Source organism: Nothobranchius furzeri, chromosome 14, assembly GCF_043380555.1.
Source record: "Nothobranchius furzeri strain GRZ-AD chromosome 14, NfurGRZ-RIMD1, whole genome shotgun sequence".
NCBI lineage: Eukaryota > Metazoa > Chordata > Actinopteri > Cyprinodontiformes > Nothobranchiidae > Nothobranchius > Nothobranchius furzeri.
This window is the reverse complement of record NC_091754.1, coordinates 28,155,566-28,168,880: the sequence shown is the minus strand read 5'-3', so window position 1 is coordinate 28,168,880 and position 13,315 is coordinate 28,155,566. Positions and strand designations below refer to the sequence as shown.

The window sequence follows — 13,315 nt, the reverse complement described above, 5'->3', positions numbered from 1 at the left end:
GGCTCTTAAGTTCTTGTTTTTCTTCTCTTTCCATCTCCCTCAGTCACCTAAACACTCAAGGTTTCCTACAAACTGGAGATGTGAAAAGCAGCGCTGCATCATCTGAACAAATTCGTTTTTTTTCTCTCTCACTTCCATGAAACTAAAGAATGAGATGTTGCTGCTTCTTTCAAACCTGACAAAAGCAAAACTGCCACTAGGACTTTCCATGGAGAAAGCACTCTGATCGCTCCTCCACCGCGGTTCGGGTTATTCTGCGCCTCCTGGGGAGTGCGAGCTCTGCCTCAGAGTCTGAAGGTGGTGCTAAAAAAAAAAAGGAAAAAAATACTGTGCAGCCGGTCGCACAGGAAACTGAAGAGGCAGACAACCTCACATCCTGCCTGAGCTTTGGAAGAAACACTTCCTCCTTTAAAACAAAAAAACAGCAAGTGCACACATAAGGCTGCGATGACGGAAGATCAAAGTAAATGCAAACATGGAATTTTTGTGATGAAACAATGATCTATTACATTCATAAGCATTTCGAGTGTCATAAAAAAATCTATTAAAGTTGCCTGAGGCTGATTTGCATCCCAGATATGATTGAAAGGCTCCCACACACCGGTGATGGCTATGTGGGCCAGGCATCTTTCATTCATAATGTCCGTTTGGTGCTACTCATGTAGTAAATACATCAAGGCAGTGTTGCAAATGATTTTCACAGGAAAGCTATCTAGAAACCCTCGTACGATTAGTAAAAAAGATCTAAAACCTGAAGGATGAGGCTGATTCTGCCTTCAAACTTCATATCTGCAGTGAAACACATTAAACAAACAGCAGTTTTTTTTTCCTCCTGCACGATGGAAACACTTTAACAGAAACAATCCACCCACCAACCAACTAACAAATGTTTCCCGTACAGTCTGTTTGTCTCGGGACATTACGCGTTTACAAAATGATCACATTCCAGCACAGAAGTGCAGAGGAGCTCGGCAGGCTTCCACTCAGCGGTCTCCATTTGTCAGTCTCACCTGTGTGTCTAGCCATGTCGGAGGCAGCTCCCCCTCACACACACACAATTACCATCAGGGCTTCTTGGCTGCAGTTTTGGCTTTCCCGTTGGGTCCTGTTTTGATTTGGGTCATCTCCACATCTGTCAGGGCATCAGGGGGAAGGCACGAGCGCATGCGTTCTATGGTCCTCTGGTAAGATGCCCTCTCTTGCTCCAGGGAGCGAATCATGTGCTTCATTTTGCTCTCCCGGGAGAGGAAGGTCTCTACGCTCATCTCCAGTGACTGGATCTTCTGCCGTGCGGCCTGGAGGAGGAAGACGTTACACTTCAGTCAACAAAGAAGCCAAACAAGGACTAACACTGGACCAGGAGGGAAAACAGAAAGTTTCACTAAAACTTCAGAATACAAAACATCATCTACCAAACATTTTATTATATTGAATCCAGAATAAATTTTCTATAAATTATAATCCCCAAAAGTGGAAGTTGTATAAGTTTCCTCCATCAGATAAATAAGGAGTTCTCCTGGTATGAAGCACACCATGTCCTCGTTTACAGGTCCGCACAGAAAACATTCAGCTCTTTTGTCCCTTTACACATTTTTCTTATATACAACTTGTGTTTTAGTGCCATCTATAGGCAGCCTGAGACACACATTAGTAGGAACTAGTTTCCTCTGGATTCCAGAAATAGGTATTGCTTTAACAAAATTATACTTATTCTTATAAACAGATACAAAAATAATTAAAATGTGACTCGGCTCTTTCTGTTCCTTACCTGAAGTTTTTCCAGCAGCTCCATGTTCTGTTTCTTCAACTGTACGTTTGTTTTTTCTAATCTGTCGAGACGGTCAGAGTCGTCGGGTGGTGGTCCAGATTCCAGCATCTCATCCTGCAGGACGTGGTACTCCACCTCGTACGCATGCAGCTGCTTGGAGATGTCCATCTCCATCACCTGGAAAATAATATTTGTGACACAGTGTGTTTAATTAGATCTAACCCTGTTCCTGCCTGCTTCCAAGGTGCCATGCTTGCACAAATGGGAATTTCCTCTGGATGCATCCATTTAAGGGTAAAATGTTAAAGTAACACTAAATAGATTTTTAAACTTTAAGCTAGATCTTTAACATTGATGTCAGTGATTGTTGGGTTAGAAACGTGACCAGTTTCATATTTGACACCACTCTGCAGCCCTTTGCTGACTAGATACTGCACGTAACAGTTTTGTGGAGCGGGTAGATGTTTTCGGGGGCGTTCTTATACCTGCATTACGGCTGTTAGCTATTTTCTGTGCAGTTAGCTTTTTCGGTTTGCTGATCATCAATAAAAAGTACAAAAAGAATAAAAAGAAGTTTGTTTGTCTGCCTGCTAGGGCTGCACAATATATCGCTAATGTATCGTTATCGCGATATCAGCATGCACAATATGCATACTGCATTGAACTGATAAATATCGCAATAAATGGTCAGCTCAAATGTTTGCTACACGTAATGCATTCTGTCAATCAAACGGAAGCATGATGTTTTTTTTAACAAATCAAATAGAGCTCTTCACCCATTTGCCCAATTGAGTGATAGGTTAGATGCCCGCCCTCGAGGCGGACGGCACTTAGTTTTGATGGTTAGCAAACACCTGAGTTAGCTTTGTTCTGCTCTTTGTGCTGATTTTGCTTTTCCCAGGATCCACTGATTACCTTTTCTTGTTCATTTTCTTTTTTCCTTTCCCAACATGTTTTGCTTTTCTCATTTTTATGATTTTTTTGTAAATTTCTTAGTTCTTTGTTTTTGATTATTTTTGTTCCTGAGTTAAGTTTTGATTTATCGCAAGTAACATCGTCATCGCATTATTAATCACTGTTATAGCATATTGTGGGTTTTCCTAATATCGTGCAGCCCTACTGCCTGCATTATGGCAGAGCCTGGGAGTAAAAGTAAGAGAGTCACGTCTTTGGAGGTGAAGCAAAGAAACCCGGAGTAAACACTGGAGTGGCCTACACTAGTTTGAGGAACCTGAAAAAGGCTATGAAATCACGGGCTGATTGTGATCTGGCTTTGTTGCTCCTGGACTTGTAAGTAATAATATTTGTTCAACATTGTGGATCTTTTTAATTTCTGGCTTATTTAGTAAGACTTGACTCATGTTAGTTTTAGCTCATTGGTAGCACTAGCTACAGCAGACTGCTGCAGGGTTTTTTACGGTAGTTGTAATTCCTCTTTTAGCCAGTAGCGAGGAGAGGCAGAAAACTGCTCTGTGTTTCTTTAAGAAGAAAAATATATCATTTCTATAGCGCCTCTCAAGATAAAAATCACGAGGCGCTTCACAAAAACAAAAAATGTAAAAATATAAAAATAATTTAGAAAATGGTTAAAATATATTAAAAATGAGCAAAAAATAGGCAATTGTGATAAAAAAAATGTTAGGGGAGAGAGTGAACAGGAAAGAGGGAAATCAGTGGATCCTGAGGAAGGTGGAATAGGTGGGGAGAGCAGAATAAAGAGAGAGTGGTGAAGAAGGTCATACAAAAGCCAGCTTGAACAAATGAGTTTTCAGCTGCTTTTTAAAGGAGACCACTGAGTCCACTGTTCTATTTCGTCTAGTCTTAGCCCTTAAGCTAGCTGCTATTGGAAGGATGATCTCCGCATCAGCCAATCATGAAGAGCTTAAATGTACGCCCACCAATAGTGGGCCCCCTCGTGGTATATAACCGCAGTGACCCCACTGCTCACCTCCTTTTTCTCTTCATGCCAAGCTTGAGAGCTTTATTAAAGAGCAAATATTATCTCAAAAGAGCAAATTATCCGAAGACGACTTACCAGCCATGTCCAGCGACACCAGACCCTGCCCGACCTGCCAGACGGGCTCCATTTCCAGCGGCGACCTGCACGCTAAGTGTGAGGTCTGTCTCGGGGCTCACCACGCTGGCCTGGCCTTGACCCTGCAGGCCTCGTGCCCGTTCTGTGCCGCTCTGCCCGTGGCGGAGAAGATTCGCCGGGTCGAGTACTTCACTCCCGCCGCCGACGAAGAATTTCCGGTGGCTGACTCCTACCCGCTGGACAAGGCTTTGGTTTTCTTCGACGCCGGTCAGGAGCCGGCTGGCTTCAACCGGCTGGATGACGTCACTGACAGCGAAAACTACGATGAGGCGGCGTCCCTCCTAGACATAACGGAGGTCGACGAGCTTCGCTCAGCGGGTCCTTCTGCCCCAGTGGCTTCTCGCTCCTCCCTGCCAGCAGTAAGAGCACTGCTCCAGGAGCTGCCCGCCATCATTTCTGCGTCAGTAGCCCGCAAGGGGCTAGCTGTGCCAGAACCGGCCCTGCCTGAAGCGGATGATTTGGCGGGAATTTTCGGGGCAACTCAGACACGCTGTCCAGACCCTGTCTGGCCGCGCTTCCCCGCTGCTATGAGCTGCTGGTCTGCCGCCTTCTCCGAGCCTGCCAAGCTCAAGGCGCCAGTCTCCACATATGCGCCCATCACCAAGGTCGAGGGGTTTTCCGACCAAGGCTGGCCGTCCGTTCCTCCACTAGAGCCGGATTTGGCCTCGCTGTTCGGCGCCAAGAACCACCTCGCTGGCCCGCGAGCTGTTCCCGCTTCAAAACATGACCAGCTGCTGACGCGGCTCACCGACCGCGCACATCAGTGTGCCTTTCAGACCGGCGCTGCAGGGAATAACATCGCCCTTCTTGCCTTCGGCGTCTCCAAGATGATGGAGGAGTTGGAAGCTCCCGAGGAGTCGAAAGCCGTCATAACTAAGACTGCTGATGCCATCCTCAATCTGTGTGCTGCTGTGCTCACCGGTTCTGCTCGCATCGCTGCCTGGCAGACCCTCATCCAGCGAGCGATCTGGCTGAAGGCCCTGCCCTCCATTCCGGAACATCTGCAAAGGGAGATGCTGGATGGCCCCATCACCACCGATGTTCTGTTTGGTCCCCATCTTAGGGGCGTCATTGAGAGGGCTCAGAAGACGGCCGAACTATCGGCTACGGTGCGAGACCTGGTCCACCCTCGGTCAGCCTCGCACTCCGGCCGTTCAGCCAGAGGATGGGACGAACGGCGCGGAAGCTTCAGACGTCCAGCTGCACCGCCCGCTCCACGAAGCCGGCCTCCCGCTTCGGCTCCACATCAGCGGGACCAGCGAGATGGCGGACAACGGTTCCGGCGGGGCCAGCAGACGCCGTCTTGGCAGTCCCAGGTGCAGGAGCCTCGCCGAAAGCAGCCACGGAAGTGACTCTTTGGGGAGAATGTGTGTGTTACTGATTGTTCTGATGTTGTTGGTTTTGAAATAAAACCCAAAAAACGTCACTCAAAGAGCTCAATCCTACAGTCCTCCGCAGAATCCTCTGCCGAGTTTTCACACATGTTCCCCACACCAAGCACTGCTTCACGCACACATGTTCCTGCAGGTAGTCATAATACACGGCCAGCCGTAAGGGTGCGCTCCATTTGCGCTCTGGCCCCAGCATCCGGCCAGGCCCAACTCGTCCCGCTCTCCCCACGCCGTTGGGTGGGGCGGGATGTCATGTCGCTGTCTCGACCACGCGCGGCGGCACAGTGCGCGGCTCCATCCGCTAGCACTCTGTCGCCCCCGTGCACAGGCCCGGCTCCCACTCGTCCTTCACTCTCGGACTCCACGCTCCGCGGTGTGGACCAGCCTGTTCCAGCTGTTTCGCACTTGCCCTTTCGAGCGCAGCCCTCCATGGGTCGCCCCCAGTTCTCTGGTACGGGCGACGGCGGTAAGGGCGCATGCACAACCCTCAGACGTTGTTCACGTGACCGCGCACACGCGTCCATTGTCGGAACGCGCGCACGAGTGGCGCCGCCTTTGCATCATGAGCAAATGGATTTCGGACACCATTCATTGCGGTCACACACTTCATTTTCAGGCCACTCCACCTCCCTTCAACGGGATCGTGGAGACGACGTTCACATCGCAAGTACAGTCTCAGGCGCTAGAGCTGGAGCTGCGGGAACTTCTGTCCAAAGACGCTATTTCCCGAGTCCCTCGCGGACAAGAACTCTCGGGTTTCTACTCCCGCTACTTCGTAGTACCGAAGAAGTCGGGAGGAATGAGGCCGATTCTCGACCTGTCCCTGTTCAACTGCTCCATAGCAGTAATGCATTTCCGCATGTTAACGATGAGACAAGTCCTGGAATATGTGCGCCCCGGGGATTGGTTCACGTCAATCGACCTGAAAGACGCATACTTCCACATACCAGTAGTTCCAAACCACCGGAAGTTTCTGCGTTTTTCGTTCAAGGGAGTTCAATATCAGTTCAATCGCCTCCCTTTCGGCTACTCGCTAGCCCCGCGCACTTTCTCCAAATGTCTGGAGACCGCGCTGCAGCCACTGCGCACGGAGGGAATGAGGGTCTTATTTTACCTGGACGATCTTCTCCTGTGCGCTCGGTCCGAGGACGAGGCGTCACAGCAAACCAGGAGGTTGACAGAGCATCTGTCAACCCTAGGGTTTTCTATAAACTGGGAAAAGAGCTCCATCCTTCCATCCCAGTCGATTGTGTATCTCGGGGTGGAGTTGGACGCCTCCCTAATGAGAGCACGTTTGTCGCCTGCAAGAGCGGCAGATCTCTCCACGGTGATCTCCCGTGTTCAACCCCGCAAGATCGTGAGAGCCCGGTTAGTCATGAAACTCCTGGGCATGATGTCCGCAGCCCATTCAGTAGTGCCGCTAGGTTTGCTGCGCACAAGGCGCTTGCAACGCTGGTTCGTCCGCCTCCGGGTACACCCAATACGTCAGAAGAGACGTATGTTGAGGATTCCCCCTTCAGTGGGCGGGGACCTCGCTCACTGGGGGAACCCCTGCATCCTCTCACGCGGGGTTCCCATCGGACGTCCTGCGTCACACGTATCTGTGTTTACGGATGCGTCACTGTCGGGGTGGGGGGGCACGTGCTTGTCCCACACGGTGGCAGATCGCTGGCCCTCCCACACGCACGAGCACATAAATGTGTTGGAGCTTATGACAGTGAGGAATGTGATCAGACACTTCGCTGCCCTTCTCGAGGGCCATCATGTCGAAGTTCACACAGACAACCGGGTAGCGGCAGCCTACATAAATCGCCAAGGGGGAGTTCGATCCCTCCCACTGTTGCGTGCCGCCACAGATTTACTGTGTTGGACACATGTCCACCTGCTGTCCATCAGAGCCATCTACATTCCGGGGGTACTGAATGTAGCGGCAGACATCCTGTCGAGAGGGGGACCCCGCGACTCCGACTGGCGTCTACATCCTGCACTGATATCACAGATCTGGATCAGGTTCGGGGAACTGTCTGTGGATCTGTTCGCGGCTCGCGAAAACGCTCAGTGTCGCCTGTGGTTTTCCCTGAGTCCCCGGGACGGACCCCCGCTCGGGGCGGACGCCTTCTCACACCAGCCCTGGCCTCAAACGCTCCTTTACGCGTTTCCACCAGTCCCTCTGATTCCCCGTCTCCTGGACCGAATTCGGTCGGAACAGCTCTCGGTGATTCTGGTGGCTCCCAGGCGCGTGTCCGCGTCATGGTTTCCGGACCTGCAAGCGCTAGTGTCCGGCTCCCCGTGGAGGGCGGACGCCCTTCTCCAGGCGGATGGGATAATCAAACATCCTCCGGAAATAGGCCAACGGCTGTGTGTCTGGCCGCTGAGCGGTCACGCTTAGAGGCTTCTGGGCTGCCGCATGATGTGGTGGCCACGATTCAGAGTGCGCGGGCGCCCTCTACCATTGCCTCTTACGCTGCTAAATGGGCAGCTTTCCAGAACTGGTGCGCAGAACGGAATGTTCAAGCGCTCTCCTGCCAGCTGGCGGATGTTCTATCGTTTTTGCAGATACTGATGGACAGGGGCCTCGCATTCAGCATTGTTAAGACATATGCTGCAGCTATCTCATCATGTCATCAGGGTTTTGGAGATAGATCTGTTTTCAATCATCCCCTCACAAAACGTTTTCTAAAAGGTGTCAGAAGGAACAGACCTGTGTCCCGCCCGCTTTTTCCCCAATGGGATCTAACGGTGGTTCTGCACGGCTTATCTGAAGCTCCATTTGAACCCTTGGACCAGGTCTCACTCAAGTTCCTGTCGCTTAAAACTGCATTGCTGCTGGCGCTAGCATCAGTTAAGAGAGTGAGTGACCTAACCGCCCTCTCAGTGGCTCCCGCATGCCTCAGGATCCGGGAGGATGGCGGGTCTGCTGTTTTATGCCCCAACCCAGCCTTTGTGCCCAAAAGCATTAATGCTTCCTTCAAATCCAGGTCAATTTCATTGGCTGGACTTTTTCCTCCTCCCCATAATTCTGAGGAGGAGGCGGCTTCTCACCTTCTCTGCCCGGTGCGCGCGCTTGCACGATATGTGTCACGCACTTCAGGGATTCGTCGCTCACAAAACCTGTTTGTGCACTACAGGGAGTCTTCCCTTGGTCAGGCGCTGTCGGCCCAGCGCCTTTCACGCTGGCTGTGTGACGCCATTTCCCTCGCTTACACATCATCAGGGCGGGATCCCCCTGAGGCACTCAGGGCTCACTCGGCCAGAGGAATTTCCTCTTCGATGGCGCTCCTCAGTGGTGTGTCAATGGAAGACATTTGTCAGGCTGCTTCATGGGCTTCACCCTGTTCCTTTACTCGTTATTATTTACGAGATGTGTCTTCAGGTTCCATCACTCGTTCAGTGCTTGGACCCCAGCAGGCTAAATGAATGCTTATGGCACCTCATTGGCCTTGCTGAGATGGATTTTATCCTCTTGTGGATGATGTTTTTTAGTGGGGGCCCCTCTCTTATCGTGCCTGCCTCAGTCTTTAGGCCTGGTCTGAGGCTGAACGTCCCCCACTAGAGGAGATTTGATTGGGTGTGTCCATTGGTTGTGTTAACCAGTGGGGCGTAAACCCATCCAGCTGCGCCTTATTCCAATAGCAGCTAGCTTAAGGGCTAAGACTAGACGAAATAGAACGTTGGTTACGTATTGTAACCCCAGATTCTATGAGTCTAGTCGCAGCCCTTAAGCCACTGGCCCCACTGGTTATGATGGGAATAAGAGCCATTGGAGGTGAGCAGTGGGGTCACTGCGGTTATATACCATGAGGGGGCCCACTATTGGTGGGCGTACATTTAAGCTCTTCATGATTGGCTGATGCGGAGATCATCCTTCCAATAGCAGCTAGCTTAAGGGCTGCGACTAGACTCATAGAATCTGGGGTTACAATACGTAACCAACGATCTCAGGCTCAGGGGGAGAGAGTTCCAGAGTCTGGGGGCCACAGCAGCAAATGATCTGTCACCTTTGGTCTTTAGCCTGGTGCTGCACAACCAGTAGGCTTTGATCACTGGACCTCAGGGACCTGCTGGGGGTGTAGGGACTAAGAAGATCACCAATGTAAGATGGTGCTTGTTCATGTAAGGCCCTATAGACCAGAACCAGGATCTTGAAATGAACCCTGAAGTTGACTGGCAGCCAATGAAGCTGGAGGAGAAGTGGAGTGATGTGGGTGTGTTTGGAGGACTTGGTCAGAAGCCGAGCACAGGCGTTCAGAACCACCTGTAGACGGTTCAGGGAGGTTTTACTCAGACACGTGAAAAGAGAGTTACAGTAGTCTAAACGTGAGGAGATGAAGGTGTGGATAACTGTCTCAAGTTCAGAGCGGGACAGAATGGGACTCAGCTTGGCAATGCTCCTGAGATGGAAGAAGGAAGAGCGAACAAGAGAACTGACATGAGAATCCAGGGTGAGAGCTGGGTCAAAGGTTACGCCAAGATTCCTGATGGAGGGTTTGGTGTGAGAGGCAAGCTGACCAAGAGAGTCTCTGACTTTGGGAACCAGCTTGTCTGGGGCACAGATGAGGATCTCAGTCTTCTCTTCATTCAGCTGTAGAAAGCTCCCAGCCATCCAGGTTTTGATAGAGTCTAAGCAGGTGTGTAACAGCTGCAGCTTAGACATCTCATGGGGCTTAAAGGAGAAGTACAGTTGGATGTCCTCTGCATAAAGATGGTAGGAGATTCCTTTGAAGGAGCTCAGGATGTGCTGAAGAGGAAGCAGATAGAGGAGGAAGAGTAGAGGCCCCAGCACAAAACCTTGTGGGACACCATGGGTAAGGGAGGTGGTGGAGGACCTAAACTTAAGACGGCTACAGAAAGGGAGCGCTCAGAAAGATAAGAGGAGAACCATTCCAGAGCAGTTCCTGATAGACCTACCCAGTCTCTCAGCCTCTCCAGTAGCAGGTGATGGTCAACAGTGTCAAAGGCTGCAGTCAGGTCCAGCAGGACCAGAACAGAACAGTCCCCTGCATCACTGTGAGCCAGAAGGTCATTAGAGACCCTAAGAAGAGCTGTTTCAGTAGAATGAGCTCTATGAAAACCTGACTGGAAGCAATCATAGATGTTATGTTCATCAAGAGCGGCTGTGAGTTGTTTAGCCACAAAGAGCAAACTAGTCACCCCATACCAGAGTATTACTCCACTCACACTTCCTGTTTAAAAAATGCAACAAATGCTGTTGCCTGGCAGACCGAGAAGGCGGAGCCACTAACAAATACACACACACAGGCTTACAACAACATTGTGACATCATATGGTACCAGCTAACGTCCTAGGGTACCTCTTAGCCAATAGCAATGGCAGATTTAAATTCAAATGCAGTGCAGTTTTTACCTGACAATGGCACTTCCCTTCCCTGACAGTTTTAGGCAGAAAATAAAATTTTTTTACAAAAATGCACTTAAGTGCTAAACTATTGACTACACGTGTCTGCAGCACGATTAGACACACATTTATATAGTTCATCAGAAGAAATAGATGATTTGGGGGTGACTTGCTCTTTAAGTTGCAATCTAGATTTTCGCTTTCCTTCAAAACAGTCCTATTGTTACCATTTTTGAGCAAACACATGGGGGCTTATCCGGGATCTAATCCTGGGACCAGTCACAATAATAAAATCTTGTTTTCTGCATTTTAGTATGTTTTGATGCACATGTAAACACTCCTACCTAGTCTGTGTAAAGGTACTTCTGTAGGAACCTGCTTCCAATGCAAAAAGAAAGTTACAGACTGTTGGTTTACTCATTAACTCTGCACACATCATCACACCTATTAACCTGCAGCAAATGTACCTTTGCAATAGTCTGCTCCATCTGTGCTTGTGTGAGAGTGGGAAGTGTTGTTTTCAAATAGTCCACAATACTCTCAAAGCCGTCACACTCCACTATCTCACCCTCATGACTGCTCAGCAGACAGAGAGCCACTTTAAAGATCACCTCAGTTCCCTGCACAAGCACGAAATCTGACAAAGGAAGAAAAAAAATTAGAAACATGCATTTAATTCATTCAGAGGAACAAACACATTTTGGTGAATATTCATACCAAAGATACGGGACACAAATCCGAGCGGGAACTGTGAGGCAAAGAGAGTGAGGAACCATGGCGCGGCGTAAAGGCTCGGGCAGATCTCGTGCTCTTCAAAGTGAGTGTATAAGTCACGGTGGTAGTCGTGCAGCAGCCTGGAGAGTTGGTACATCTGAATCTGGGACATTAAAGACAGATAACAAAAACTCAGGCTGAAACATGCCGAGCCAAAATAAACTGGAATATCTGGATCTGGGAAAAAAGGACATGATATCTAAAAACAATCTAAGAAGCTGACAAATGAAGATTTATCCAAAAACAGAGCTCCTAATGTACTAGGGGAGTGGTTTTAGACGCTTGTCCAGGCAAGCATCGAGGCACTTTACAAGCTGTGCTAACAACTCATGCAGCAAAGAGCGGAGAAGTCAGAAAGGAGAAGCAGAAGTTAGCTCGGGCTAAAATTAGACTGCCTGTTTTTACAATTTCCTTACTAAGAAGTCAGGTCATACCTGAGCCTCCTCCTGAAGAGCAACGAAAACACATGAAACCTCTGATGCTTAACCAGAAATGCCGAGAAGGGGAGAGAACCTGGAGGCTCGGCTAAACTCTTACCTGATGAAGATTAAACATTACCACCCTGCTGATGCTTGAACCCCGGTGAGGTCAGCTGATGTTTAACTGAAACTAACAGAGCAGGTGTGGTTTGACTGAGAGGTGGAGACACACATAAAACCCACTGAAGGAACCCTGTAGCAGGAAGAGAACTGCTCTAAAGGTTCATATGAACTCAGCTTCAAATGGACTAAAGTTATCTGCAGGTGGGGAAAAAACATGTAATGTCACTGACATTTTCTCTTTAGGTGTTCAAAGATAATAACAGTTATTTTACACAAATGAAGGTAGAAATAAGGAAAAAAAAACTCACCGACTCTAATGAAAACTATAACGTTTTAGGTGGTTTCACTATAAAAATAAGGAATATAATAATAATCTTTTCTTGTTTTTAACAATCTGATAAAATTTAAACCCAAACTGTGGGGAATTTTCATATTTGTGAACAAGTTTCTCATTTTAAAACAATTAATAATGATAAAGCATTCACGGGCATCAGTGAGCACCAGTTTGTTGATTAGTTGTGATTTACTAAACAACAGGCATCTTTATTATTTTCTAAAAGAAAGGATTATATTAATGTTTTTCATTATTATTATGATAACCTCCCATCTATTAACAGAAAGTCATAATTATATTATTATGTCAAATGTGTGCAAAATTGCATTTTATTTCCCCACAGCATAATGTGTATTTGTTTGGGATGTCCGATATTATCGATCTGCCATTAATATCAGTCAATATCGATATTAAAATGCAATATTGGAAAATATTGGTATTCGTTTTTCAACTTTTACATACCATACACATATTACACAAACTCTTCAGCTACTTCTCTTCTCTCTAAAATTCTCAAAATATGACAGATCTGAGGTAAAAATTTTGAGATATTTCAGTTTATTTGGCACATTTTGTGAAGTAGAAATGAGCCTTGTGTGGTGAGCGTACGCTGTCCTCACAGCACGTAGCTACGTGTAGCCAAACAGCTAACAAACGACTAAAACAAAAACAAGAATCTTCATTCAAGCTAGCTTTTCTTATCGGCAGTTTTTTTAATAAATATTTTATCACCTTAACTGCAATATATAAAATGAAATACATATCTAACTAATACACACACCTTAGTGTCACGTTTAGGGAGAATGAGATTCAGCTGAAACCAAATGCCTCTTGTCCTTTTACCAATTTAAATTGAGGTAGTTGTCATTTTGCACAGAAAATGTTTAAAATGTAGGCATGCATGATATGAGATATTAGTAATCTAAAATGTAGGGCTGCCACAAACAATTGTTTTAATAATCGACTAATAATCAATTTTTTTGGCGATTAATCGACTAATCCTGTCTTGAATAAAGTATAGCTTATTACAGCAGAACGCAGCTGCTCTAATAGACC

The 13,315-nt window shown here is 47.8% G+C and overlaps 1 protein-coding gene across 8 annotated transcripts in view; it reads right to left on the bottom strand.

Annotated features, from left to right (window-relative positions):
* Window positions 1–402: 402 nt before the first annotated feature.
* The window catches only part of tbc1d4 (TBC1 domain family, member 4), a 47,463-nt gene continuing 34,550 nt past the window's right edge, over window positions 403–13,315 (bottom strand). For 6 of the 8 annotated variants that reach the window (XM_054746744.2, XM_070544051.1, XM_054746746.2 and 3 more), the window contains 4 exons: window positions 11,327–11,486; window positions 11,077–11,246; window positions 1,769–1,945; window positions 403–1,295 (listed from right to left, as the gene is read on the bottom strand). In XM_054746744.2, the coding sequence (XP_054602719.1) occupies window positions 1,065–1,295; window positions 1,769–1,945; window positions 11,077–11,246; window positions 11,327–11,486 (738 nt within the window). In that variant the 3' untranslated portion in view covers window positions 403–1,064. Of the gene's footprint in view, window positions 1,296–1,768; window positions 1,946–11,076; window positions 11,247–11,326; window positions 11,487–11,817; window positions 12,082–13,315 lie in introns of those variants that run through there. The other 2 variants (XM_015966012.3, XM_015966013.3) reach the window with 2 other exon arrangements.